Source organism: Salmo salar, chromosome ssa18 (assembly GCF_905237065.1).
Source record: "Salmo salar chromosome ssa18, Ssal_v3.1, whole genome shotgun sequence".
NCBI lineage: Eukaryota > Metazoa > Chordata > Actinopteri > Salmoniformes > Salmonidae > Salmo > Salmo salar.
Genome location: NC_059459.1, coordinates 38,155,289 through 38,180,755, shown reverse-complemented (window position 1 = coordinate 38,180,755; position 25,467 = coordinate 38,155,289). Strand labels below are relative to the sequence as shown.

General features: G+C 44.0%; 1 protein-coding gene across 4 annotated transcripts in view; it reads right to left on the bottom strand.

The window, feature by feature from the left end:
- LOC106577339 (paladin) overlaps positions 1-25,467 on the bottom strand; it is a 169,523-nt gene that overhangs the window by 83,794 nt on the left and 60,262 nt on the right. For all 4 annotated transcript variants that reach the window (XM_045701092.1, XM_045701090.1, XM_045701091.1 and 1 more), the window contains 3 exons: positions 6,973-7,206; positions 5,546-5,648; positions 1,217-1,396 (listed from right to left, as the gene is read on the bottom strand). In XM_045701092.1, coding sequence (XP_045557048.1) covers positions 1,217-1,396; positions 5,546-5,648; positions 6,973-7,193 — 504 coding nt within the window. In that variant the 5' untranslated portion in view covers positions 7,194-7,206. The remainder of the gene's footprint in view (positions 1-1,216; positions 1,397-5,545; positions 5,649-6,972; positions 7,207-25,467) is intronic.

The window sequence follows — 25,467 nt, the reverse complement described above, 5'->3', positions numbered from 1 at the left end:
TCAATGTTAACATATGTTTCCCATGCCAATAAATCCCTTTGAATTGAAATTGAGAGACAGACAGAGATACAGAGACAGAGATACAGAGAGACAAAGACACACAGAGAGGAAGACAGAGAGACCGAGACAGAGAGACAGAGACACGCAGAGAGGGAGACAGAGAGAGAGAGAGAAAGAGAGACAGAGAGACAGACAGAGAGAGACACACAGAGACAGACAGAGAGAGACACACACAGAGACAGAGAGAGACACACAGAGACAGACAGAGAGAGACAGAGAGAGACAGAGAGAGACAGAGACACACAGAGACAGACAGAGAGAGACAGACACACAGAGACAGACAGAGAGAGACAGACAGAGAGAGACAGACAGAGAGAGACAGACAGAGAGAGACAGACAGAGAGAGACAGACAGAGACAAACAGAGACAGACACACAGAGACAGACACACAGAGACAGACAGAGAGAGACACACACAGAGACAGACAGAGAGAGACACACAGAGACAGAGAGAGACACACAGAGACACACAGAGACAGAGAGAGACACACAGAGACACACAGAGACACACAGAGACACACAGAGACAGACAGAGACAGACAGAGACACACAGAGACACACAGAGACAGACAGAGAGAGACAGACAGAGAGAGACAGACAGAGAGAGACAGACAGAGAGAGACACACAGAGACAGACAGAGACAGACACACAGAGACAGACACACAGAGACAGACACACAGAGACAGACAGAGAGAGACACACAGAGACACACAGAGACACAGAGAGAGACACACAGAGACACACAGAGACACACAGAGACAGACAGAGAGAGACAGAGACACACAGAGACAGACAGAGACACACAGAGGCAGACAGAGAGAGACACACAGAGACATACAGAGACAGACAGAGAGAGACAGACAGAGACACACAGAGACAGACAGAGACACACAGAGACAGACAGAGACAGACAGAGAGAGACACACAGAGACAGACAGAGAGAGACACACAGAGACACACAGAGACACACAGAGACAGACAGAGACACACAGAGACAGACAGAGACACACAGAGACAGACAGAGACACACAGAGACACACAGAGACACACAGAGACACAGACCTATGGGTCAACAGTAGTGCACTATGAAGGAAATAGAGTTCCATTTGGGATGCAGCCACAGTGAAAACATCCCCCCTGAAGGCAGTGCACTAACCTCATGCCCTTGACTCTGTAGTCTTTGGAGGACCTGTTTGAAGCCATTCAGGCTGGGCTGGCCCATGCCGTACAGCGGGTAGCTTCCTTTCACCTGGCGGTAGTTTGGCGCTCCGTAGCTGCCTGTAGTGTTGAGGACGTCAGCCTTGCTGTACACGTCCTGGACCATGAAGAACTCACCCTACAGACATACAGTACAGTCAATCAAACAATCTAATACATGCATTTAGAAATGCAATTTTTCCATCAACAGTTGTTGTTGGGGGTACAGTAGAGTCAGTATGGAGAACACTTAAAGGGAACTTACATACCTGCCCAGGGACTACGGCTGCAAATTAGCTTTTGGCTAACATCATTTACATGGATGTTGCATTATTGTAATATTGATGTTGATTAATGTGCATTGTCCCCAAAATAAATAAATAAATAAATACCTACCAGGACTTCATAACACATTTATTCAAGGTGGTCTTTATAGCATCAGTGTGAAATGAGCAACATTAGCGATTAGCAACAATAGTAGGAGACTTTTATGTTGAAGGGGACCTCCGATACCACTTTTGTGGATAACCGTTAATGTTGCTCGTTTCACACTGATCTCTGTCGCCTCGTCATTCATTATCAGATGTCCATCCTTGTTTAAAGCCGTCAGGTGAAACCGTAGTGATCTATGTGAGTAAACCAACTCCTCGGTAACAATAAGGGTCTGGGCCTGCCTGAACAGCTCTCTGACAGGTGATAGGAGGATCAAAAAGACCAATGGGAGAGCTGACAACGCTCCACTCAACGGCCACACAAGATGATAACAACAACATCAATGTGAAGTTTGTGGGCTATACTCGGCCTTGTCTCAGGATGGTAAGATGGTGGTTGAAGATATCCCTCTAGTGGTGTGGGGGCTGAGCTTTGGCAAAGTGGGTGGGGTTATATCCTTCTTGTTTGGCCCTGTCCGGGGGTTTCATCGGATGGGGCCACAGTGTCTCCTGACCCCTCCTGTCTCAGCCTCCAGTATTTATGCTGCAGTAGTTTATGTGTCTGGGGGCTAGGGTCAGTCTGTTATATCTGGAGTATTTCTCCTGTCTTATCCGGTGTCCTGTGTAAATTTAAGTATGCTCTCTCTAATTCTCTCTCTCTCTCGGAGGACCTGAGCCCTTGGACCATGCCTCAGGACTACCTGGCATGATGACTCCTTGCTGTCCCCAGTCCACCTGGCCGTGCTGCTGCTCCAGTTTCAACTGTTCTGCCTGCGGCTATGGAACCCTGACCTGTTCACCGGACGTGCTACCTGTCCCAGACCTGCTGTTTTCAACTCTCTAGAGACAGCAGGAGTGGTAGAGATACTCTCAATGATCGGCTATGAAAAGCCAACTGACATTTACTCCTGAGGTGCTGACTTGTTGCACCCTCGACAACTGTGATTATTATTATTTGACCATGCTGGTCATTTATGAACATTTGAACATCTTGGCCATGTTCTGTTATGATCTCCACCCGGTACAGCCAGAAGAGGACTGGCCACCCCTCATAGCCTGGTTCCTCTCTAGGTTTCTTCCTAGGTTTTGGCCTTTCTAGGGAGTTTTTCGTAGCCACCGTGCTTCTACACCTGCATTGCTTGCTGTTTGGGGTTATAGGCTGTGTTTCTGTAGAGCACTTTGAGATATCAGCTGATGTAAGAAGGGCTATATAAATAAATTTGATTTGAAGTAACAAGGGGTAACAACGACATCAATGTGAAGTAACAAGGGGTAACAACGACATCAATGTGAAGTAACAAGGGGTAACAACGACATCAATGTGAAGTAACAAGGGGTAACAACGACATCAATGTGACGTAACAAGGGGTAACAACGACATCAATGTGAAGTAACAAGGGGTAACAACGACATCAATGTGAAGTAACAAGGGGTAACAACGACATCAATGTGACGTAACAAGGGGTAACAACGACATCAATGTGAAGTAACAAGGGGTAACAACGACATCAATGTGAAGTAACAAGGGGTAACAACATCCATGTGAAGTAACAAGTGGTAACAACTAGAGGTCGGCCGATTATGATTTTTCAAGACTCATGTTAAAAGGAACCACCAGCTTTCATAGCTTCTCATGTTCTGAGCAAGGAACTTAAACGTTAGCTTTTTTACATGGCACATATTGCACTTTTACTTTCTTCTCCAACACTTTGTTTTTGCATTATTTAAATCAAATTGAACATGTTTCATTATTTATTTGAGGCTAAATTGATTTTATTGATGTATTATATTAAGTTAAAGTAAGTGTTCATTCAGTATTGTTGTAATTGTCATTATTACAAATAAATAAATGTTTAAAAAAATAAAAAAAATAAAAAATAAAAATAAAAATAAAAATTTTGGCCCGCCAATAATCGGTATCGGCGTTGAAAAATCATAAATCGGCCGACCTCTAGTTGTTACCACTTGTTACTTCACATGGATGTTGTTACCCCTTGTTACTTCACATTGATGTCGTTGTTACCCCTTGTTACTTCACATTGATGTCGTTGTTACCCCTTGTTACGTCACATTGATGTCGTTGTTACCCCTTGTTACTTCACATTGATGTCGTTGTTACCCCTTGTTACTTCACATTGATGTCGTTGTTACCCCTTGTTACTTCAAATCAAATTTATTTATATAGCCCTTCTTAATCTCAGGAGTAGATAGGCTTGAAGTCATAAACAGCGCAATGCATTGCGAAGGGCTGCTGGCAAAATGCACGAAAGTGCTATTTTGAATGAACGCTTAGGAGCCTGCTGCTGCCTACCACCGCTCAGTCAGACTGCTATATCAAATCATAGACTTAATTATAACATAACACACAGAAACACGAGCCTTAGGTCATTAATATGGTCGAATCCGGAAACTATCATCTCGAAAACAAAATGTTATTCCTGTTACATGCACAACCTTCAGTGTTATGTCATAATTACGTAGAATTCTGACAAATTACCCAAAGTGTTGCATATACCCTGACTGCGTGCAATGAACGCAAAATGACACAATTTCACCTGCTTAATATTGCCTGCTAACCTGGATTTCATTTAGCTAAATATGCAGGTTTAAAAATATATACTTCTGTGTATTGATTTTAAGAAAGGCATTGATGTTTATGGTTAGATACAGTCGTGCAACGATTGTGCTTTTTTCGCAAATGCGCTTTTGTTAAATCATACCCGTTTTGCGAAGTCGGCTGTCTTTGTTAGGAAGAAATAGTCTTCACAGTTCGCAACAAGCCAGGCGGCCCAAACTGCTGCATATACCCTGACTCTGTTTACAAGAGAAGTGACACATTTTCCCTAGTTAAAAGAAATTCATGTTAGCAAGCAATATTAACTAAATATGCAGGTTTAAAAATATATACTTGTGTATTGATTTTAAGAAAGGCATTGATGTTTATGGTTGGAGCAACGTGTACCTAAGCGATTATATGCAAAGCAGGACAGGCTAGATAAACTAGTAATATCATCAACCATGTGTAGTTAACTAGTGATTATGATTGATTGATTGTTTTTATAAGATAAGTTTAATGCTTGCTAGCAACTTACCTCAGCTTCTTACTGCATTCGCGTAACCTCGTGGAGTGCAATGTAAAGCAGGTGGTTAGAGCGTAAGGTTGCAAGACCGTAAGGTTGCAAGATTGAATCCCTGAGCTGACAAGGTAAAAATCTGTCTTTCTGCCCCTGAACAAGGCAGTTAACCCACTGTTCCTAGGCCGTCATTGAAAATAAGAATGTGTTCTTAACTGACTTGCCTAGTTAAATAAAGGTCTAAAAAAATTAAATAAAAATATCGGCCAAATCGGCGTCCAAAAATACCGATTTCCGATTGTTAAGAAAACTTGAAATCGGCCCTAATTAATCGGCCATTCCGATTAATCAGTCGACATCTAGTAACAACAACATCAATGTAAAGTAACAAGGGGTAACAACGACATCAATGTGAAGTAACAAGGGGTAACAACGACATCAATGTGAAGTAACAAGGGGTAACAACGACATCAATGTGAAGTAACAAGGGGTAACAACGACATAAATGTAAAGTAACAAGGGGTAACAACGACATCAATGTGAAGTAACAAGGGGTAACAACGACATAAATGTAAAGTAACAAGGGGTAACAACGACATCAATGTGAAGTAACAAGGGGTAACAACGACATAAATGTGACGTAACAAGGGGTAGGTCTGGAGAGAGAGAGAGGGCTGCTGTCAGGTCATTTTGATCCAGGTCTCCTCTCTTAAATATCTCAATGTAAATGCTGAACAAAACAATGATGGTGGCTGGGGGGGCTGTGTTGTGTGTTCTTCCTACCTGTACCAAGTAGTGTTCAGGCATGGAGTCTGATATCCGGCCCACTTTGTAGTTTGTTCTGAAGAGGTCATCGTGGATCTGAAACTCCTGTCTGCAATTATATCTAGAATACAGAAGATAACGTAGCCGTCATCTGCAACATGGTGAAACAAAGCATCCAATCCCTCTTAGTGGTCCTGAGGTTCCCACTGGAGACCGACCCAACATTTCATTAGTCACTGGTCCTGAGGTTCCTACTGGAGACCGACCCAACATTTCATTAGTCACTGGTCCTGAGGTTCCCACTGGAGACCGACCCAACATTTCATTAGTCACTGGTCCTGAGGTTCCTACTGGAGACCGACCCAACATTTCATTAGTCACTGGTCCTGAGGTTCCTACTGGAGACCGACCCAACATTTCATTAGTCACTGGTCCTGAGGTTCCCACTGGAGACCGACCCAACATTTCATTAGTCACTGGTCCTGAGGTTCCCACTGGAGACCGACCCAACATTTCATTAGTCACTGGTCCTGAGGTTCCCACTGGAGACCGACCCAACATTTCATTAGTCACTGGTCCTGAGGTTCCCAAAGGAGACCGACCCAACATTTCATTAGTCACTGGTCCTGAGGTTCCCAAAGGAGACCGACCCAACATTTCATTAGTCACTGGTCCTGAGGTTCCCACTGGAGACCGACCCAACATTTCATTAGTCACTGGTCCTGAGGTTCCCAAAGGAGACCGACCCAACATTTCATTAGTCACTGGTCCTGAGGTTCCCACTGGAGACCGACCCAACATTTCATTAGTCACTGGTCCTGAGGTTCCCACTGGAGACCGACCCAACATTTCATTAGTCACTGGTCCTGAGGTTCCCACTGGAGACCGACCCAACATTTCATTAGTCACTGGTCCTGAGGTTCCCACTGGAGACCGACCCAACATTTCATTAGTCACTGGTCCTGAGGTTCCCAAAGGAGACCGACCCAACATTTCATTAGTCACTGGTCCTGAGGTTCCCAAAGGAGACCGACCCAACATTTCATTAGTCACTGGTCCTGAGGTTCCCACTGGAGACCGACCCAACATTTCATTAGTCACTGGTCCTGAGGTTCCCACTGGAGACCGACCCAACATTTCATTAGTCACTGGTCCTGAGGTTCCCACTGGAGACCGACCCAACATTTCATTAGTCAGATAAATGACCTTATCTTCTGAACCCAAGACAAGACAAATTAGATAACAGCACACACACACACACACACACACACACACACAACTCAACTACCCCCCCGTCCACACACACTTCACCATTCACCCCCGTCCACACACACTCCCCCCCATCCATTCACACCTTAGTGATCAAAGCCTCAGAGATTAACATGGTAACATCCCTTGGATGGTGGTTACCTGACTTGAATGATTGGAGGCGTGATGAGACTTACGTGATAACGACAGGTGCCACCTTGTTAGTGATGATAGACTTGGCCTTGCCGCTGTGGATCTTCACCGTCTGGGAAGAGCTCATGCTGAGAGACTGCCTGCTGTTCACCACCCCGTTGCCATGGAGACTCTCAAGCGTAGGAGGATGCTGGTGCGCTGCTACAGAGGATATGGAGCCTGAGACAGAGATGGGTTGTGGCGCTGCGCTGGCAGTTGTACCCATACTCCACAAGCAGCTGGGGACAACAAGAGGAGAGGAGAGTGGACTCAGACACAGGAAGTCAAACAGAGGAACAGAGGAGAGGACTTGGACTCAGACACAGGTAGTCAAACAGAGGTACAGAGGAGAGGACTTGGACTCAGACACAGGTAGTCAAACAGAGGAACAGCAGTGAGGACTCAGACACAGGTAGTCAAACAGAGGAACAGCAGTGAGGACTCAGACACAGGTAGTCAAACAGAGGAACAGCAGTGAGGACTCACACAGGTAGTCAAACAGAGGAACAGCAGTGAGGACTCAGACACAGGTAGTCAAACAGAGGAACAGCAGTGAGGACTCAGACACAGGTAGTCAAACAGAGGAACAGCAGTGAGGACTCAGACACACTATGAGGCCACACTGAGTCACACTATAGAGGTTTCACAAATCTGTGTTGATTCCAACACCACCACGTTCAAAATGTAGCCTGCTGATTGAAAGAGGAAACGTATGAATAGTGAAATATAACAACGAGACAATTTTTCTCATTGCTTTTCTTGATGATGTTTCTACAGTACTTCCAGCAGCTTTCTCAGAACATACCAAGCTGTAAACCCTGATTCTTGATCTGTACCGCTCAACATTTCAACAGGCTGAAGGGTCACATCAATCCTGAGGTTGGACGTGTTTAAATGTTAATTATAGCCTCATGTGATGCTGAGCCCTCTGCTACAGCCAGAAAACAACAATCTGAACAGGCATCCATCTGCAGCACCTCTCTGAATAAACCCAGGGCTCTGCATCTCAAATGGCACCCTTTTCCCTAGTGCACTACTGTTGACCAGAGCACAGTGAAGCAGATAAACAAAAGATGAGCCTCCCTGCCGCTCTGCTCCACTCAGACCAGCAAGCAGGGGCCGACCCCCGACCCCCACAGCTGGCCTGAGACCAACGGCAGACACTCTATCCCCCTAAACACACACACACACACACACACACACACACACACACACACACAGGGGCGGCAGGTAGCCTAGTAGTTAGAGCGTTGGGCCAGTAACCGAAAGGTTGATAGATCAAATCCCCGAGCTGACAAGGTAAAAATCTGTCGTTCTGCCCCTGAGCAAGGCAGTTAACCCACTGTTCCCCAGGCGTCGAAGACGTGGATGTCGATTAAGGCATTCCCCCGCACCTCTCTGATTCAGAGGGGTTGGGTTAAATGCAGAAGACACATTTCAGTTGAACAACTGACTAGGTATCCCCCTTTCCCTCTTTACACTTCCACCCTGGGGCATCCAGAGAGAGACTTCAGAAATATATGTCCTCTTCAGATCAAACTTGCTAGAAAAATAGACAATGTCGCAGGTGGTTTATACTAGTGAACAACTAGTGATTGAATATGTTCATCAGGTGGTTTATACTAGTGAACAACTAGTGATTGAATATGTTCATCAGGTGGTTTATACTAGTGAACAACTAGTGATTGAATATGTTCATCAGGTGGTTTATACTAGTGAACAACTAGTGATTGGATATGTTCATCAGGTGGTTTATACTAGTGAACAACTAGTGATTGGATATGTTCATCAGGTGGTTTATACTAGTGAACAACTAGTGATTGGATATGTTCATCAGGTGGTTTATACTAGTGAACAACTAGTGATTGAATATGTTCATCAGGTGGTTTATACTAGTGAACAACTAGTGATTGAATATGTTCATCAGGTGGTTTATACTAGTGAACAACTAGTGATTGAATATGTTCATCAAGTGGTTTATACTAGTGAACAACTAGTGATTGAATATGTTCATCAGGTGGTTTATACTAGTGAACAACTAGTGATTGAATATGTCCATCAGGTGGTTTATACTAGTGAACAACTAGTGATTGGATATGTTCATCAGGTGGTTTATACTAGTGAACAACTAGTGATTGAATACAGTGCCTTGCGAAAGTATTCGGCCCCCTTGAACTTTTCGACCTTTTGCCACATTTCAGGCTTCAAACATAAAGATATAAAACTGTATTTTTTTGTGAAGAATCAACAACAAGTGGGACACAATTATGAAGTGGAACGAAATTTATTGGATATTTCAAACTTTTTTAACAAATAAAAAAACTGAAAAATTGGCTGTGCAAAATTATTCAGCCCCTTTACTTTCCGTGCAGCAAACTCTCTCCAGAAGTTCAGTGAGGATCTCTGAATGATCCAATGTTGACCTAAATGACTAATGATGATAAATAGAATCCACCTGTGTGTAATCAAGTCTCCGTATAAATGCACCTGCTCTGTGATAGTCTCAGAGGTCCCTTTAAAGCGCAGAGAGCATCATGAAGAACAAGGAACACACCAGGCAGGTCCGAGATACTGTTGTGGAGAAGTTTAAAGCCGGATTTGGATACAAAAAGATTTCCCAAGCTTTAAACATCCCAAGGAGCACTGTGCAAGCGATAATATTGAAATGGAAGGAGTATCAGACCACTGCAAATCTACGAAGACCCGGCCGTCCCTCTAAACTTTCAGCTCATACAAGGAGAAGACTGATCAGAGATGCAGCCAAGAGGCCCATGATCACTCTGGATGAACTGCAGAGATCTACAGCTGAGGTGGGAGACTCTGTCCATAGGACAACAATCAGTCGTATACTGCACAAATCTGGCCTTTATGGAAGAGTGGCAAGAAGAAAGCCATTTCTTAAAGATATCCATAAAAAGTGTTGTTTAAAGTTTGCCACTAGCCACCTGGGAGACACACCAAACATGTGGAAGAAGGTGCTCTGGTCAGATGAAACCAAAATTGAACTTTTTGGCAACAATGCAAAACGTTATGTTTGGCGTAAAAGCAACACAGCTCATCACCCTGAACACACCATCCCCACTGTCAAACATGGTGGTGGCAGCATCATGGTTTGGGCCTGCTTTTCTTCAGCAGGGGCAGGGAAGATGGTTAAAATTAATGGGAAGATGGATGGAGCCAAATACAGGACCATTCTGGAAGAAAACCTGATGGAGTCTGCAAAAGACCTGAGACTGGGACGGAGATTTGTCTTCCAACAAGACAATGATCCAAAACATAAAGCAAAATCTACAATGGAATGGTTCACAAATAAACATATCCAGGTGTTAGAATGGCCAAGTCAAAGTCCAGACCTGAATCCAATGGAGAATCTGTAGAAAGAACTGAAAACTGCTGTTCACAAATGCTCTCCATCCAACCTCACTGAGCTCGAGCTGTTTTGCAAGGAGGAATGGGCAAAAATGTCAGTCTCTCGATGTGAAAAACTGATAGAGACATACCCCAAGCGACTTACAGCTGTAATCGCAGCAAAAGGTGGCGCTACAAAGTATTAACTTAAGGGGACTGAATAATTTTGCACGCCCAATTTTTCAGTTTTTTATTTGTTAAAAAAGTTTGAAATATCCAATAAATTTCGTTCCACTTCATGATTGTGTCCCACTTGTTGTTGATTCTTCACAAAAAATTACAGTTTTATATCTTTATGTTTGAAGCCTGAAATGTGGCAAAAGGTCGAAAGGTTCAAGGGGGCCGAATACTTTCGCAAGGCACTGTATGTTCATCGGGTGGTTTATACTAGTGAACAACTAGTGATTGAATATGTTCATCAGGTGGTTTATACTAGTGAACAACTAGTGATTGGATATGTTCATCAGGTGGTTTATACTAGTGAACAACTAGTGATTGAATATGTTCATCAGGTGGTTTATACTAGTGAACAACTAGTGATTGGATATGTTCATCAGGTGGTTTATACTAGTGAACAACTAGTGATTGGATATGTTCATCAGGTGGTTTATACTAGTGAACAACTAGTGATTGGATATGTTCATCAGGTGGTTTATACTAGTGAACAACTAGTGATTGAATATGTTCATCAGGTGGTTTATACTAGTGAACAACTAGTGATTGAATATGTTCATCAGGTGGTTTATACTAGTGAACAACTAGTGATTGAATATGTTCATCAGGTGGTTTTGTGAATAACGGTCTTTCCTTCTTTGTCCGTCTTCAACTAAAAAACTGAAAGGTTGCACAGCAAGCCTTTTCTATCTAATCACAAGGACTTGTTACTCCATTACTTTCTGTAAAGTATTTTTGAGCAAGAAGAAAACCCATTTTCAGTAATATACCACAGTAGGGCTGGACGATATGGCCAAAATATCATATCATGCTGTTTTTCTAAGTTATGACGGTATTCAACGGTATTTTAGGGTGGGAACACATATATTCTAAATGATTTAAATGGGTCTTTCTCCATTCTGATTGGTTTATACTGTTCAATTCAAATGATTTCCTGCATTTCCATCAATTTCTGCATTTCCTGCCCTCATTTGAGATCATTTCCACACTGTCACGATATGGACAAAAATACTAGGCCTTATTTTTTAACCAAATGTTGCAATTACGATTTAGATCAAAACCCTTAGGTAAACTTTTGGAATCATGGAAATAGAATGTTTGTTATAATTCTATAGTTAGAATTAGAGGTCGACCGATAAATCGGAATGGCCGATTAATTAGGGCTGATTTCAAGTTTTCATAACAATTGGTAATCGGCATTTTTGGACGCCGATTACATTGCACTCCACGAGGAGACTGTGTGGCAGGCTGACCACCTGTTACACGAGTGCAGCAAGGAGCCACGGTAAGTTGCTAGCTAGCATTAAACTTATCTTATAAAAAATAATCAATCTTAACATAATCACTAGTTAACTACACATGGTTGATGATATTACTAGTTTAACTAGCTTGTCCTGCGTTGCATATAATCAATGCGGTGCCTGTTAATTTATCATCGAATCACAGCCTACTTCACCAAACGCGTGATGATTTAACAAGCGCATTCGGAAAAAAAGCACTGTCGTTGCACCAATGTACCTAACCATAAACATCAATGCCTTTCTTAAAATCAATACACAACTATATATTTTTAAACCTGCATATTTAGTTCAAATAAATGCATGTTAGCAGACAATATTAACTAGGGAAATTGTGTCACTTCTCTTGCGTTCTGTGCAAACAGAGTCAGGGTATATGCAGCAGTTTGCACCGCCTGGCTCGTTGCGAACTGTGTGAAGACCATTTCTTCCTAACAAAGACCGTAATTAATTTGCCAGAATTTTACATAATTATGACATAACATTGAAGGTTGTGCAATGAAAGAATAAACGTTTTGTTTTCGAAATTATAGTTTCCGGATTTGACCATATTAATGACCAAAGGCTGATATTTCTGTGTTTATTATATTATAATTAAGTCTATGATTTGATAGAGCAGTCTGACTGAGCGGTTGTAGGCTGCAGCAGGCTCGTAAGCATTCATTCAAACAGCCCTTTCCTGCGTTTGCCAGCAGCACTTCGCAATGCTTTCTTCACAGCGCTGTTTATGACTTCAAGCCTATCAACTCGCGAGATTAGGCTGGTAATACTATAGTGCCTATAAGAACATCCAATAGTCAAAGGTATATGAAATACAAATCGTATAGAGAGAAATAGTCCTATAATTCCTACAATAACTACAACCTAAAGCTTCTTAACTGGGAATATTGAAGACTCATGTTAAAAGGAACCACCAGCTTTCACATGTTCTCATGTTCTGAGCAAGGAACTTAAACGTTAGCTTTTTTACATGGCACATATTGCACTTTTACTTTCTTCTCCAACACTGTGTTTTTGCATTATTTAAACCAAATTGAACATGTTTCATTATTTATTTGAGACTAAATAGATTTTATTTATGTATTATATTAAGTTAAAATAAAAGTGTTCATTCAGTATTGTTGTAATTGTCATTATTACAAATATAAATAAATAGGCCGATTAATCGGTATCAGCTTTTTTTGGTCCTCCAATAAATGGGTATCGGTGTTGAATACTCATAATCGATCGACCTCTAGTTAGAATATACATAATAGTGAGCACTTTGAATACAGTCTTGTTTGACATGACAATGAATGAAAATGGACGAGTTACTGTGACAGGGTAGGAACCAAAGTGATGTTCAATGTTTCCTAGGGGACCCTATAATCTTTGGCTACATGAAATCTATCTTTCGCCTATCCCTCTTTGATTTATTAGATACTGTTTGCTAGCCATCTAACTAGCGATTAGCGGCTAACATGATTTAGCTTAACTTGCTAAGAAAATACAAACTAGCTGTTTGCAGATGTAAGAAACACAAACTAATATTGTAATTATAGAATGCTTGTGGATTTATATTAAGATCAAAGTGGAAACAACATTGTCGTCATCAATATTGTTGCATGTGCTGCATTGACCATGCAGACTGAACGGAAGTGTCTCGTGGTCAAGCAACAACAAATGTGCTCCTTGAATGACAGGGTCTGTGTAGAGAGAGAGAGAGAGAAAGAGAGAGACAGAGAGACAGAGCGACAGAGAGAGAGACAGAGCGACAGAGAGAGAGACAGAGCGACAGAGAGAGAGACAGAGCGACAGAGAGAGAGACAGAGAGAGAGACAGAGACTAGGTCTGTGTGGAGAGAGAGAGAGAGGGACTAGGTCTGTGTGGAGAGAGAGAGAGAGGGAGGGAGAGGGGGGAGAGAGAGAGAGAGACTAGGTCTGTGTGGAGAGAGAGAGAGAGAGACACTAGGTCTGTGTGGAGAGAGAGAGACAGAGCGACAGAGAGAGAGAGAGCGACAGAGAGAGAGACAGAGCGACAGAGCGAGAGAGAGACTAGGTCTGTGTGGAGAGAGAGAGAGAGAGACACTAGGTCTGTGTGGCAGGAGAGAGAGAGAGAGAGAGAGAGAGAGAGAGAGAGAGAGAGAGAGAGAGAGAGAGAGAGGACTCAAGTAGCGGAGTAAACTATAAAAATGGACGTTACACATGGCGTATCACATTTAACAAACCAAACATTCAAATACCGTTATAGAAGGTAAAGTAAAAACCCAAACCGGTCCGTGCATAAATACCAGTTGCCTTGGTTACAACATGACTAAAATAGGTCCTTGACTCATGTTGACTGTCTGACTGTCCCAACAACAGTCCACTAGTCTCCTAATCACCGCTGTCTGACTGTCCCAACAACAGTCCACTAGTCTCCTAATCACCGCTGTCTGAAGCTAAAAATTATTATGTATGTCTTAGTAGGTGAACGCTGGTCAGAGACTCCACGCTGCTCAGAGAATCCACGCTGCTCAGAGACTCCACGCTGGTCAGAGACTCCACGCTGGTCAGAGACTCCACGCTGGTCAGAGACTCCACGCTGGTCAGAGACTCCACGCTGGTCAGAGACTCCACGCTGGTCAGAGACTCCACGCTGGTCAGAGACTCCACGCTGGTCAGAGACTCCACGCAGGTCAGAGACTCCATCCCCTCCTCTGCTGTGACTGTGCCGCTTGTTTTCCGCCATGTTCCAAATTGTGAATCGCATTCCCAAAAAAATCCCTTCCCTCTGGGTCCCCAGCTCCTTCCACCTAGAGGGAACCACCCCTTAGAGCTTACACAGTCCGACACTTGAATGTCCCCTTTACCTGGCTCTGGTATCAGCTAGTGTGCTTATTGCCCCAGTCTAACAGCGTTGGTTCTCTACTTCTTTCTGTCCTCTTTGTGTAGGGTAGAAGTGAGAGAACTGTCCTGCCTGTCTGTTCCCTTGGGGGCCAGTACATCTGACTGCCAGATGGCTGGTGGGGCCGGCAGGGGTGCCATTACACTATGAAGGGAATAGGGTGCCACTGGGGACAGAGCCAGGACAGGAAACACAGCGCCAAGAGCAGACAGGAAACACAGCGCCAGGAGCAGACAGGAAACACAGCGCCAGGAGCAGACAGGAAACACAGCGCCAGGAGCAGACAGGAAACACAGCGCCAGGAGCAGACAGGAAACACAGCGCCAGGAGCAGGCAGGAAACACAGCGCCAGGAGCAGGCAGGAAACACCGCGCCAGGTGCAGGCAGGAAACACCGCGCCAGGAGCAGGCAGGAAACACAGCGCCAGGAGCAGGCAGGAAACACAGCGCCAGGAGCAGGCAGGAAACACAGCGCCAGGAGCAGGCAGGAAACACAGCGCCAGGAGCAGGCAGGAAACACAGCGCCAGGAGCAGACAGGAAACACAGCGCCAGGAGCAGGCAGGAAACACAGCGCCAGGAGCAGGCAGGAAACACAGCGCCAGGAGCAGGCAGGAAACACAGCGCCAGGAGCAGACAGGAAACACAGCGCCAGGAGCAGACAGGAAACACAGCGCCAGGAGCAGACAGGAAACACAGCGCCAGGAGCAGACAGGAAACACAGCGCCAGGAGCAGACAGGAAACACAGCGCCACGAGCAGACAGGAAGCAGACCTAATGGCACCCTAACCCCTAGTACACTACTTTTCACTAGAGTCCTATAAGTCCTATGAGTCCTATGGAGCATGCCATTACTTTAAACCTTTGGCCATGGTTGCACATAGGATATCAAGCAAACTGTGTAACCACTGTGACTTTAAGGGAATCTGATCATCAGATCTCCTGTGTCCAACACAATCATGTTATTGTCCTGTACAGGCCATCAGATCTCCTGTGTCCAACACAATCATGTTATTGTCCTGTACAGGCCAGGGTATAGGCCAGGGTAGAGGCCAGAGTATAGGGTATAGACCAGGCTATAGGCTAGGGTAGAGGCCAGGGTCTAGGGTATACACCAGGGTATAGATCAGGGTATAGGCCTGGGTCTAGGGTATAGACCAGGGTATAGGCCAGGGTCTAGGGTATAAGCCAGGGTCTAGATCAGAATATAGGCCAGGGTCTAGGGTATAGACCAGTGTATAGACCAGGGTCTAGGGTCTAGGCCAGGGTCTAGGCCAGGGTATAGGGTATAGACCAGGGTCTAGGGTATAGACCAGGGTATAGATCAGGGTATAGACCAGGGTCTAGGGTATAGACCAGGGTCTAGGGTATAGACCAGGGTCTAGGGTATAGACCAGGGTATAGATCAGGGTATAGACCAGGGTCTAGGGTATAGATCAGGGTATAGGGTATAGACCAGGGTCTAGGGTATAGACCAGGGTCTAGGGTATAGACCAGGGTCTAGGGTATAGACCAGGGTATAGAACATTACATTAAAGGCAATAAAACACTGCAGTGATAAAGCAAGCATTCTTACATGATTCTCAATTTGATTAAGACCATGTGAATGGACGTGACCGTGTAAGCAACGGCATGGCGAAACGGTTTCATTAATGCCTTTGAGTCTCCTTTCATTGACATTTCCTGAGAAAGAGATTTAGACAGGAAGGGATAGAGAGAGAGAGAGAGAGAGATATATATAGAGAGAGATAGAGCGAGAGATAGAGAGGCCTGCCATACCGTAGCCGTTTATGGCTTCCTAGCTAAATGATTTATTATGTTGATGCTGAATGATATTTTCTCCAGAAGTTAAGCGGATTTTGCCTACTTCTGAATCTTCTGAATCAGTTGCTGAGGCTCTTTCCCTTGTGGCCCCCAGCAGCCTTCCCACCTAAAGCTAAAGAAATGCTCATGTAGAATACAGAGAGGGCAGTAATTACAGTCATGGCAGACCACATTCAGAAGTACTCCCATTTAAACATCAGTGCCAACCAACCAGCCAGCATGCCATGCCAACATGGTCTGAAGGCCATGGAACACAGAGACTCCATGCAGGTCTGAGACTCCATGCAGCCAGCATGCCATGCCAACATGGTCTGAAGGCCATGGAACACAGAGACTCCATGCAGCTCAGAGACTCCATGCAGGTCTGAGACTCCATGCAGCCAGCATGCCATGCCAACATGGTCTGAAGGCCATGGAACACAGAGACTCCATGCAGCTCAGAGACTCCATGCAGGTCTGAGACTCCATGCAGCCAGCATGCCATGCCAACATGGTCTGAAGGCCATGGAACACAGAGACTCCATGCAGGTCTGAGACTCCATGCAGGTCTGAGACTCCATGCAGCCAGCATGCCATGCCAGCATGGTCTGAAGGCCATGGAACACAGAGACTCCATGCAGCTCAGAGACTCCATGCAGGTCTGAGACTCCATGCAGCCAGCATGCCATGCCAACATGGTCTGAAGGCCATGGAACACTGAAACACTCTCAGACCATAGAAAAGGAGAACTGTGGAGGGCTTCCCTCCCTCAACATCCACCCTCCCTCCCTCAACAACAGCCCTCCCTCCCTTCCAATCTCCCTCTCTTCCACTCGTCCACCCTCCCTTCCAACAACCAGACAATCAGCATTGGTCCCTTTCAAAGCGGGGGACCAGCCTATTTAAATTCCGCCAGTGTCCCAACTTTGCTGTAGAAGCTCCTTCATGCAGACAAAAGGGTTCTAAATGAGAGAGACAGACAAACAGACAGACAGAGAAAGAGAGAGTGAAAGAAAGAGACAGAGAGCAACAGAGAGAAAGAGAGAGAGACAGAGAGTGAAAGAAAGAGACAGAGAGAGAGAGATAGACAAAGTGAAAGAATGAGAGAGACAGAGAGAGAGAGACAGAAAGACAGAAACAGAAAGACAGAAACAGAGAGACCACAACAGAGAGAGAGATAGACAGACAGAGACAGAGAGATACAGAGGGAGAGAGAGAGACAGACAGAGAGAGAGAGAAAGACAAAAACAGAAAGACAGAGAGAGAGAGACAGAGACAGAGAGAGAAGAGAGACAGAGAGAGAGACAGACAGAGACAGAGAGAGAAAGACAGAAACAGAAAGACAGAGAGAGACAGAGAGGGAGAGAGAGAGAGACAGACAGAGAGACAGGAAGGAGCATGCAGCTGCTGCAGGATACATCTGTCAGGAGCCTGGTGTGGTGGCCTCAGCCAGTTAATAAGAGGAAGGATACAGAGAGGAGGCCTGCAGAGAGCTCCTTTTTCACAGCACGGGAGATGTGAGGGGATCTCTCTCTCTCCGGAACATAATGCTAGCTAGAGGATCAGAAGTTCATGGACATTGATGATTTCCATGGAGGACATTCACTTAGTCTGACAATGAGAGAGGAACAGACAGTAACAGTCTGACAGACAGGAATAGAAAAGCTACGTGTGTCCTATGTTTTGGTAATAAAATACAAGGTCATGTGTTCTCTCATCTTACTATCTTGTCTATTTTATATATTGCATCTGTGTAAATATCCATGTATATCCGTGTTTAATTTGACTGCAATTTGGGATAAAGAAAAGTAAGTTGGTCCCCTGATGAGGCGAACTAACAGAGTAACAGGCCTTTCTGATGAGGCGAACTAACAGAGTAACAGGCCTTTCTGATGAGGCGAACTAACAGAGTAACAGGGCTTTCTGATTAGGTCAACTAACAGAGTAACAGGCCTTTCTGATTAGGTCAACTAACAGAGTAACAGGCCTTTCTGATGTGGCGAACTAACAGAGTAACAGGCCTTTCTGATTAGGTCAACTAACAGAGTAACAGGCCTTTCTGATGAGGCGAACTAACAGAGTAACAGGCCTTTCTGATTAGGTCAACTAACAGAGTAACAGGCCTTTCTGATGTGGCGAACTAACAGAGTAACAGGCCTTTCTGATTAGGTCAACTAACAGAGTAACAGGCCTTTCTGATGATGCGAACTAACAGAGTAACAGGCCTTTCTGATGAGGCGAACTAACAGAGTAACAGGCCTTTCTGATGAGGTCAACTAACAGAGTAACAGGCCTTTCTGATGAGGTCAACTAACAGAGTAACAGGCCTTTCTGATGAGGTCAACTAACAGAGTAACAGGCCTTTCTGATGAGGCCAACTAACAGAGTAACAGGCCTTTCTGATGAGGCCAACTAACCGAGTAACAGGCCTTTCTGATGAGGCCAACTAACCGAGTAACAGGCCTTTCTGATGAGGCCAACTAACAGAGTAACAGGCCTTTCTGATGAGGTCAACTAACAGAGTAACAGGCCTTTCTGATGAGGTCAACTAACAGAGTAACAGGCCTTTCTGATGAGGCCAACTAACAGAGTAACAGGCCTTTCTGATGAGGCCAACTAACAGAGTAACAGGCCTTTCTGATGAGGCCAACTAACCGAGTAACAGGCCTTTCTGATGAGGCCAACTAACCGAGCAACAGGCCTTTCTGATGAGGCCAACTAACAGAGCAACAGGCCTTTCTGATGAGGTCAACTAACAGAATGATGCTGGCGTTCTGCCTAGAAGGCCAGCATCCCGGAGTCGCCTCTTCACTGTTGACGTTGAGACTTGGTGTTTTGCGGGTACTATTTAATGAAGCTGCCAGTTGAGGACTTGTGAGGCGTCTGTTTCTCAAACTAGACACTCTAATGTACTTGTCCTCTTGCTCAGTTGTGCACCGGGGCCTCCCACTCCTCTTTCTATTCTGGTTAGAGCCAGTTTGCGCTGTTTGGTGAAGGGAGTAGCGTTGTATGAGATCTTCAGTTTCTTGGCAATTTCTCGCATGGAATAGCCTTCATTTGTCCTCAGAACAAGAATAGACTGACGAATTTCAGAAGAAAGTTCTTTGTTTCTGGCCATTATGAGCCTGTAATCGAACCCACAAATACTGATGCTCCAGATACTCAACTAGTCTAAAGGCCAGTTTTATTGCTTCTTTAAACAGTTTCCAGCTGTACTAACATAATTGCAAAAGGATTTTCTAATGATCAATTATCCTTTTAAAATGTTAAACTTGGATTAGCTAACACAACGTGCCATTGGAACACAGGAGTGATGGTTGCTGATAATGGGCCTCTGTACGCCTATGTAGATATTCCATTAAAATAAATTATACAATAGTCATTGTTAATGTTGTCAATGTCCACACTGTATTTCTGATCAATTTGATGTTATTTTAATGGACGAAAAATGTGCTTTTCTTTCAAAAACAAGGACATTTCTAAGTGACCCCCAACTTTTAAACAGTAGTGTAGACTGAAGGGCTGCTTCACATGCTGCATCAGATTCTCTTTTATCACAGAGGTCAGGGTCACAGAGAAGTGGGACTCCACAGGACATTGGTCCAATATCACAGCCGGCGTTGCCACGGAAATTAGCTCAGCGCTTCCTCTAACACAAAAAATATATTTTCGTTTCAACATTTCCTCTTCAACAGTTGAGTTCCCATGAAATCAGCATATTGTGCAATTGTTGAAGATTAAAATATCCAAAATGGACCCAATGTTTTTGGTTTTTTGAAAAGTCAATGTCTTCTGACTGAGATGTTTATCAGAAAAACACTGTTGAAAGAGGAAGACATGAGGACAACAGTTTGTGCACAAGGACGATGTTTGTTGCTGCACCCATCATTTTGCAATAAGGTTTGTGAATGAAAGCCCTTCGCTTCCTACCCACGGGGTACAGGCCCTTAGCTTCCTACCCACGGGGTACAGGCCCTTAGCTTCCTACCCACGGGGTACAGGCCCTTAGCTTCCTACCCACGGGGTACAGGCCCTTAGCTTCCTACCCACGGGGTACAGGCCCTTAGCTTCCTACCCATGGGGTACAGGCCCTTAGCTTCCTACCCACGGGGTACAGGCCCTTAGCTTCCTACCCACGGGGTACAGGCCCTTAGCTTCCCACCCACGGGGTACAGGCCCTTAGCTTCCCACCCACGGGGTACAGGCCCTTAGCTTCCCACCCACGGGGTACAGGCCCTTAGCTTCCCACCCACGGGGTACAGGCCCTTAGCTTCCCACCCACGGGGTACAGGCCCTTAGCTTCCCACCCACGGGGTACAGGCCCTTAGCTTCCCACCCACGGGGTACAGGCCCTTAGCTTCCCACCCACGGGGTACAGGCCCTTAGCTTCCCACCCACGGGGTACAGGCCCTTAGCTTCCCTCCTACGGGGTACAGGCCCTTAGCTTCCCTCCTACGGGGTACAGGCCCTTAGCTTCCCTCCTACGGGGTACAGGCCCTTAGCTTCCCTCCTACGGGGTACAGGCCCTTAGCTTCCCTCCTACGGGGTACAGGCCCTTAGCTTCCCTCCTACGGGGTACAGGCCCTTAGCTTCCCTCCTACAGGGTACAGATGTCTCTGAAATATACAGTCAACTCACCACCATACAAGTTAAGAATGATCAGTGAATAGGCTTCCACCCACAGAAAGCCTTAATGAAAGAAAGAAAGATATCCCATCCGGTATACTACTGAGTGACACAGTACAGTTGATATCCCATACGATATACTACTGAGTGACACAGTACAGTAGATATCTGGTATACTACTGAGTGACACAGTACAGTAGATATCTGGTATACTACTGAGTGACACAGAACACTAGTTATACGGTATACAACTGAGTGACACAGTACAGTAGATATACGGTATACTACTGAGTGACACAGTACACTAGATATACGGTATACTGCTGAGTGACACAGTACACTAGATATCCCATACGATATACTACTGAGTGACACAGTACAGTAGATATCTGGTATACTACTGAGTGACACAGTACAGTAGATATCTGGTATACTACTGAGTGACACAGTACAGTAGATATCTGGTATACTACTGAGTGACACAGTACAGTAGATATCTGGTATAGTACTGAGTGACACAGTACACTAGATATACGGTATACTACTGAGTGACACAGTACACTAGATATACGGTATACTACTGAGTGACACAGTACAGTAGATATACAGTATATTACTGAGTGACACAGTACAGTAGATATCTGGTATAATACTGAGTGACACAGTACACGAGATATCTGGTATACTACTGAGTGACACAGTACAGTAGCTTTAAAACATGAAAATCCTACTGTCCAATAAATGATAGCAATGTAGTCAAAAGGCTTCCATGTCCATTCTGTTTCTAGGGAAAATGAATACTGTATACTTTACACTGTTGTCTTTCTGTTTAAATACTGTATACTTTACACTGTTGTCTTTAAAATATATGTATGTTTTATTGTCACATACCCTGGATAGCTGCAGTGTAATGTGTTGTTTTACAGGGTCAGCCATAGTAGTATGATAGGTGCAGTGTAATGTGTTGTTTTACAGGGTCAGTCATAGTAGTATGATAGGTGTTGTTTTACAGGGTCAGTCATAGTAGTATGATAGGTGTTGTTTTACAGGGTCAGCCATAGTAGTATGATAGGTGCAGTGAAATGTGTTGTTTTACAGGGTCAGCCATAGTAGTATGACAGGTGCAGTGTAATGTGTTGTTTTACAGGGTCAGCCATAGTAGTATGATAGGTGTTGTTTTACAGGGTCAGCCATAGTAGTATAATAGGTGCAGTGAAATGTGTTGTTTTACAGGGTCAGCCATAGTAGTATGATAGGTGTTGTTTTACAGGGTCAGCCATAGTAGTATGATAGGTGTTGTTTTACAGGGCCAGCCATAGTAGTATGATAGGTGTTGTTTTACAGGGCCAGCTGTAGTATGATAGGTGCAGTGTAAGGTGTTGTTTTACAGGGTCAGCCATAGTAGTATGATAGGTGTTGTTTTACAGGGTCAGCCATAGTAGTATGATAGGTGCAGTGAAATGTGTTGTTTTATAGGGTCAGTCATAGTAGTATGATAGGTGTTGTTTTACAGGGTCAGCCATAGTAGTATGATAGGTGTTGTTTTACAGGGTCAGCCATAGTAGTATGATAGATGTTGTTTTACAGGGTCAGCCATAGTAGTATGATAGGTGTTGATTTACAGGGTCAGCCATAGTAGTATGATAGGTGCAGTGTAATGTGTTGTTTTACAGGGTCAGCCATAGTAGTATGATAGGTGTTGTTTTACAGGGTCAGCCATAGTAGTATGATAGGTGTTGATTTACAGGGTCAGACATAGTAGTATGATAGGTGTTGTTTTACAGGGTCAGTCATAGTAGTATGATAGGTGTTGTTTTACAGGGTCAGTCATAGTAGTATGATAGGTGTTGTTTTACAGGGTCAGCCATAGTAGTATGATAGGTGCAGTGAAATGTGTTGTTTTACAGGGTCAGCCATAGTAGTATGACAGGTGCAGTGTAATGTGTTGTTTTACAGGGTCAGCCATAGTAGTATGATAGGTGTTGTTTTACAGGGTCAGCCATAGTAGTATAATAGGTGCAGTGAAATGTGTTGTTTTACAGGGTCAGCCATAGTAGTATGATAGGTGTTGTTTTACAGGGTCAGCCATAGTAGTATGATAGGTGTTGTTTTACAGGGTCAGCCATAGTAGTATGATAGGTGTTGTTTTACAGGGCCAGCCATAGTAGTATGATAGGTGTTGTTTTACAGGGCCAGCTGTAGTATGATAGGTGCAGTGTAATGTGTTGTTTTACAGGGTCAGCCATAGTAGTATGATAGGTGCAGTGAAATGTGTTGTTTTACAGGGTCAGCCATAGTAGTATGATAGGTGCAGTGAAATGTGTTGTTTTAAAGGGTCAGCCATAGTAGTATGATAGGTGTTGTTTTACAGGGTCAGCCATAGTAGTATGACAGGTGCAGTGTAATGTGTTGTTTTACAGGGTCAGCCATAGTAGTATGATAGGTGTTGTTTTACAGGGTCAGCCATAGTAGTATGATAGGTGCAGTGTAATGTGTTGTTTTACAGGGTCAGCCATAGTAGTATGACAGGTGCAGTGTAATGTGTTGTTTTACAGGGTCAGCCATAGTAGTATGATAGGTGCAGTGTAATGTGTTGTTTTACAGGGTCAGTCATAGTAGTATGATAGGTGCAGTGCAATGTGTTGTTTTACAGGGTCAGCCATAGTAGTATGATAGGTGCAGTGTAATGTGTTGTTTTAAAGGGTCAGCCATAGTAGTATGATAGGTGTTGTTTTACAGGGTCAGCCATAGTAGTATGATAGGTGTTGTTTTACAGGGCCAGCCATAGTAGTATGATAGGTGCAGTGTAATGTGTTGTTTTACAGGGTCAGCCATAGTAGTATGATAGGTGCAGTGAAATGTGTTGTTTTACAGGGTCAGCCATAGTAGTATGACAGGTGCAGTGTAATGTGTTGTTTTACAGGGTCAGCCATAGTAGTATGATAGGTGTTGTTTTACAGGGTCAGCCATAGTAGTATGATAGGTGCAGTGTAATGTGTTGTTTTACAGGGTCAGCCATAGTAGCATGATAGGTGTTGTTTTACAGGGTCAGCCATAGTAGTATGATAGGTGCAGTGAAATGTGTTGTTTTACAGGGTCAGACATAGTAGTATGATAGGTGTTGTTTTACAGGGTCAGCCATAGCAGTATGATAGGAGCAGTGTAATGTGTTGTTTTATAGGGTCAGCCATAGTAGTACGATAGGTGCAGTGTAATGTGTTGTTTTACAGGGTCAGCCATAGTAGTATGATAGGTGCAGTGGTGTTGTTTTACAGGGTCAGCCATAGTAGTATGATAGGTGCAGTGTAATGTGTTGTTTTACAGGGTCAGTAATAGTAGTATGATAGGTGTTGTTTTACAGGGTCAGTCATAGTAGTATGATAGGTGTTGTTTTATAGGGTCAGCCATAGTAGTATGATAGGTGCAGTGTAATGTGTTGTTTTACAGGGTCAGTCAAAGTAGTATGATAGGTGCAGTGTAATGTGTTGTTTTACAGGGTCAGCCATAGTAGTATGATAGGTGCAGTGAAATGTGTTGTTTTACAGGGTCAGCCATAGTAGTATGATAGGTGTTGTTTTACAGGGTCAGCCATAGTAGTATGATAGGTGCAGTGTAATGTGTTGTTTTACAGGGTCAGCCATAGTAGTATGATAGGTGCAGTGTAATGTGTTGTTTTATAGGGTCAGCCATAGTAGTATGATAGGTGCAGTGCAATGTGTTGTTTTACAGGGTCAGCCATAGTAGTATGATAGGTGTTGTTTTACAGGGTCAGTCATAGTAGTATGATAGGTGCAGTGTAATGTGTTGTTTTACAGGGTCAGCCATAGTAGTATGATAGGTGCAGTGAAATGTGTTGTTTTATAGGGTCAGCCATAGTAGTATGACAGGTGCAGTGTAATGTGTTGTTTTACAGGGTCAGCCATAGTAGTATGATAGGTGTTGTTTTACATGGTCAGTCATAGTAGTATGATAGGTGTTGTTTTACATGGTCAGTCATAGTAGTATGATAGGTGCAGTGCAATGTGTTGTTTTACAGGGCCAGCCATAGTAGTATGATAGGTGCAGTGTAATGTGTTGTTTTACAGGGTCAGCCATAGTAGTATGACAGGTGCAGTGTAATGTGTTGTTTTACAGGGTCAGCCATAGTAGTATGATAGGTGCAGTGTAATGTGTTGTTTTACAGGGTCAGACATAGTAGTATGATAGGTGCAGTGCAATGTGTTGTTTTACAGGGTCAGCCATAGTAGTATGATAGGTGCAGTGTAATGTGTTGTTTTAAAGGGTCAGCCATAGTAGTATGATAGGTGTTGTTTTACAGGGTCAGCCATA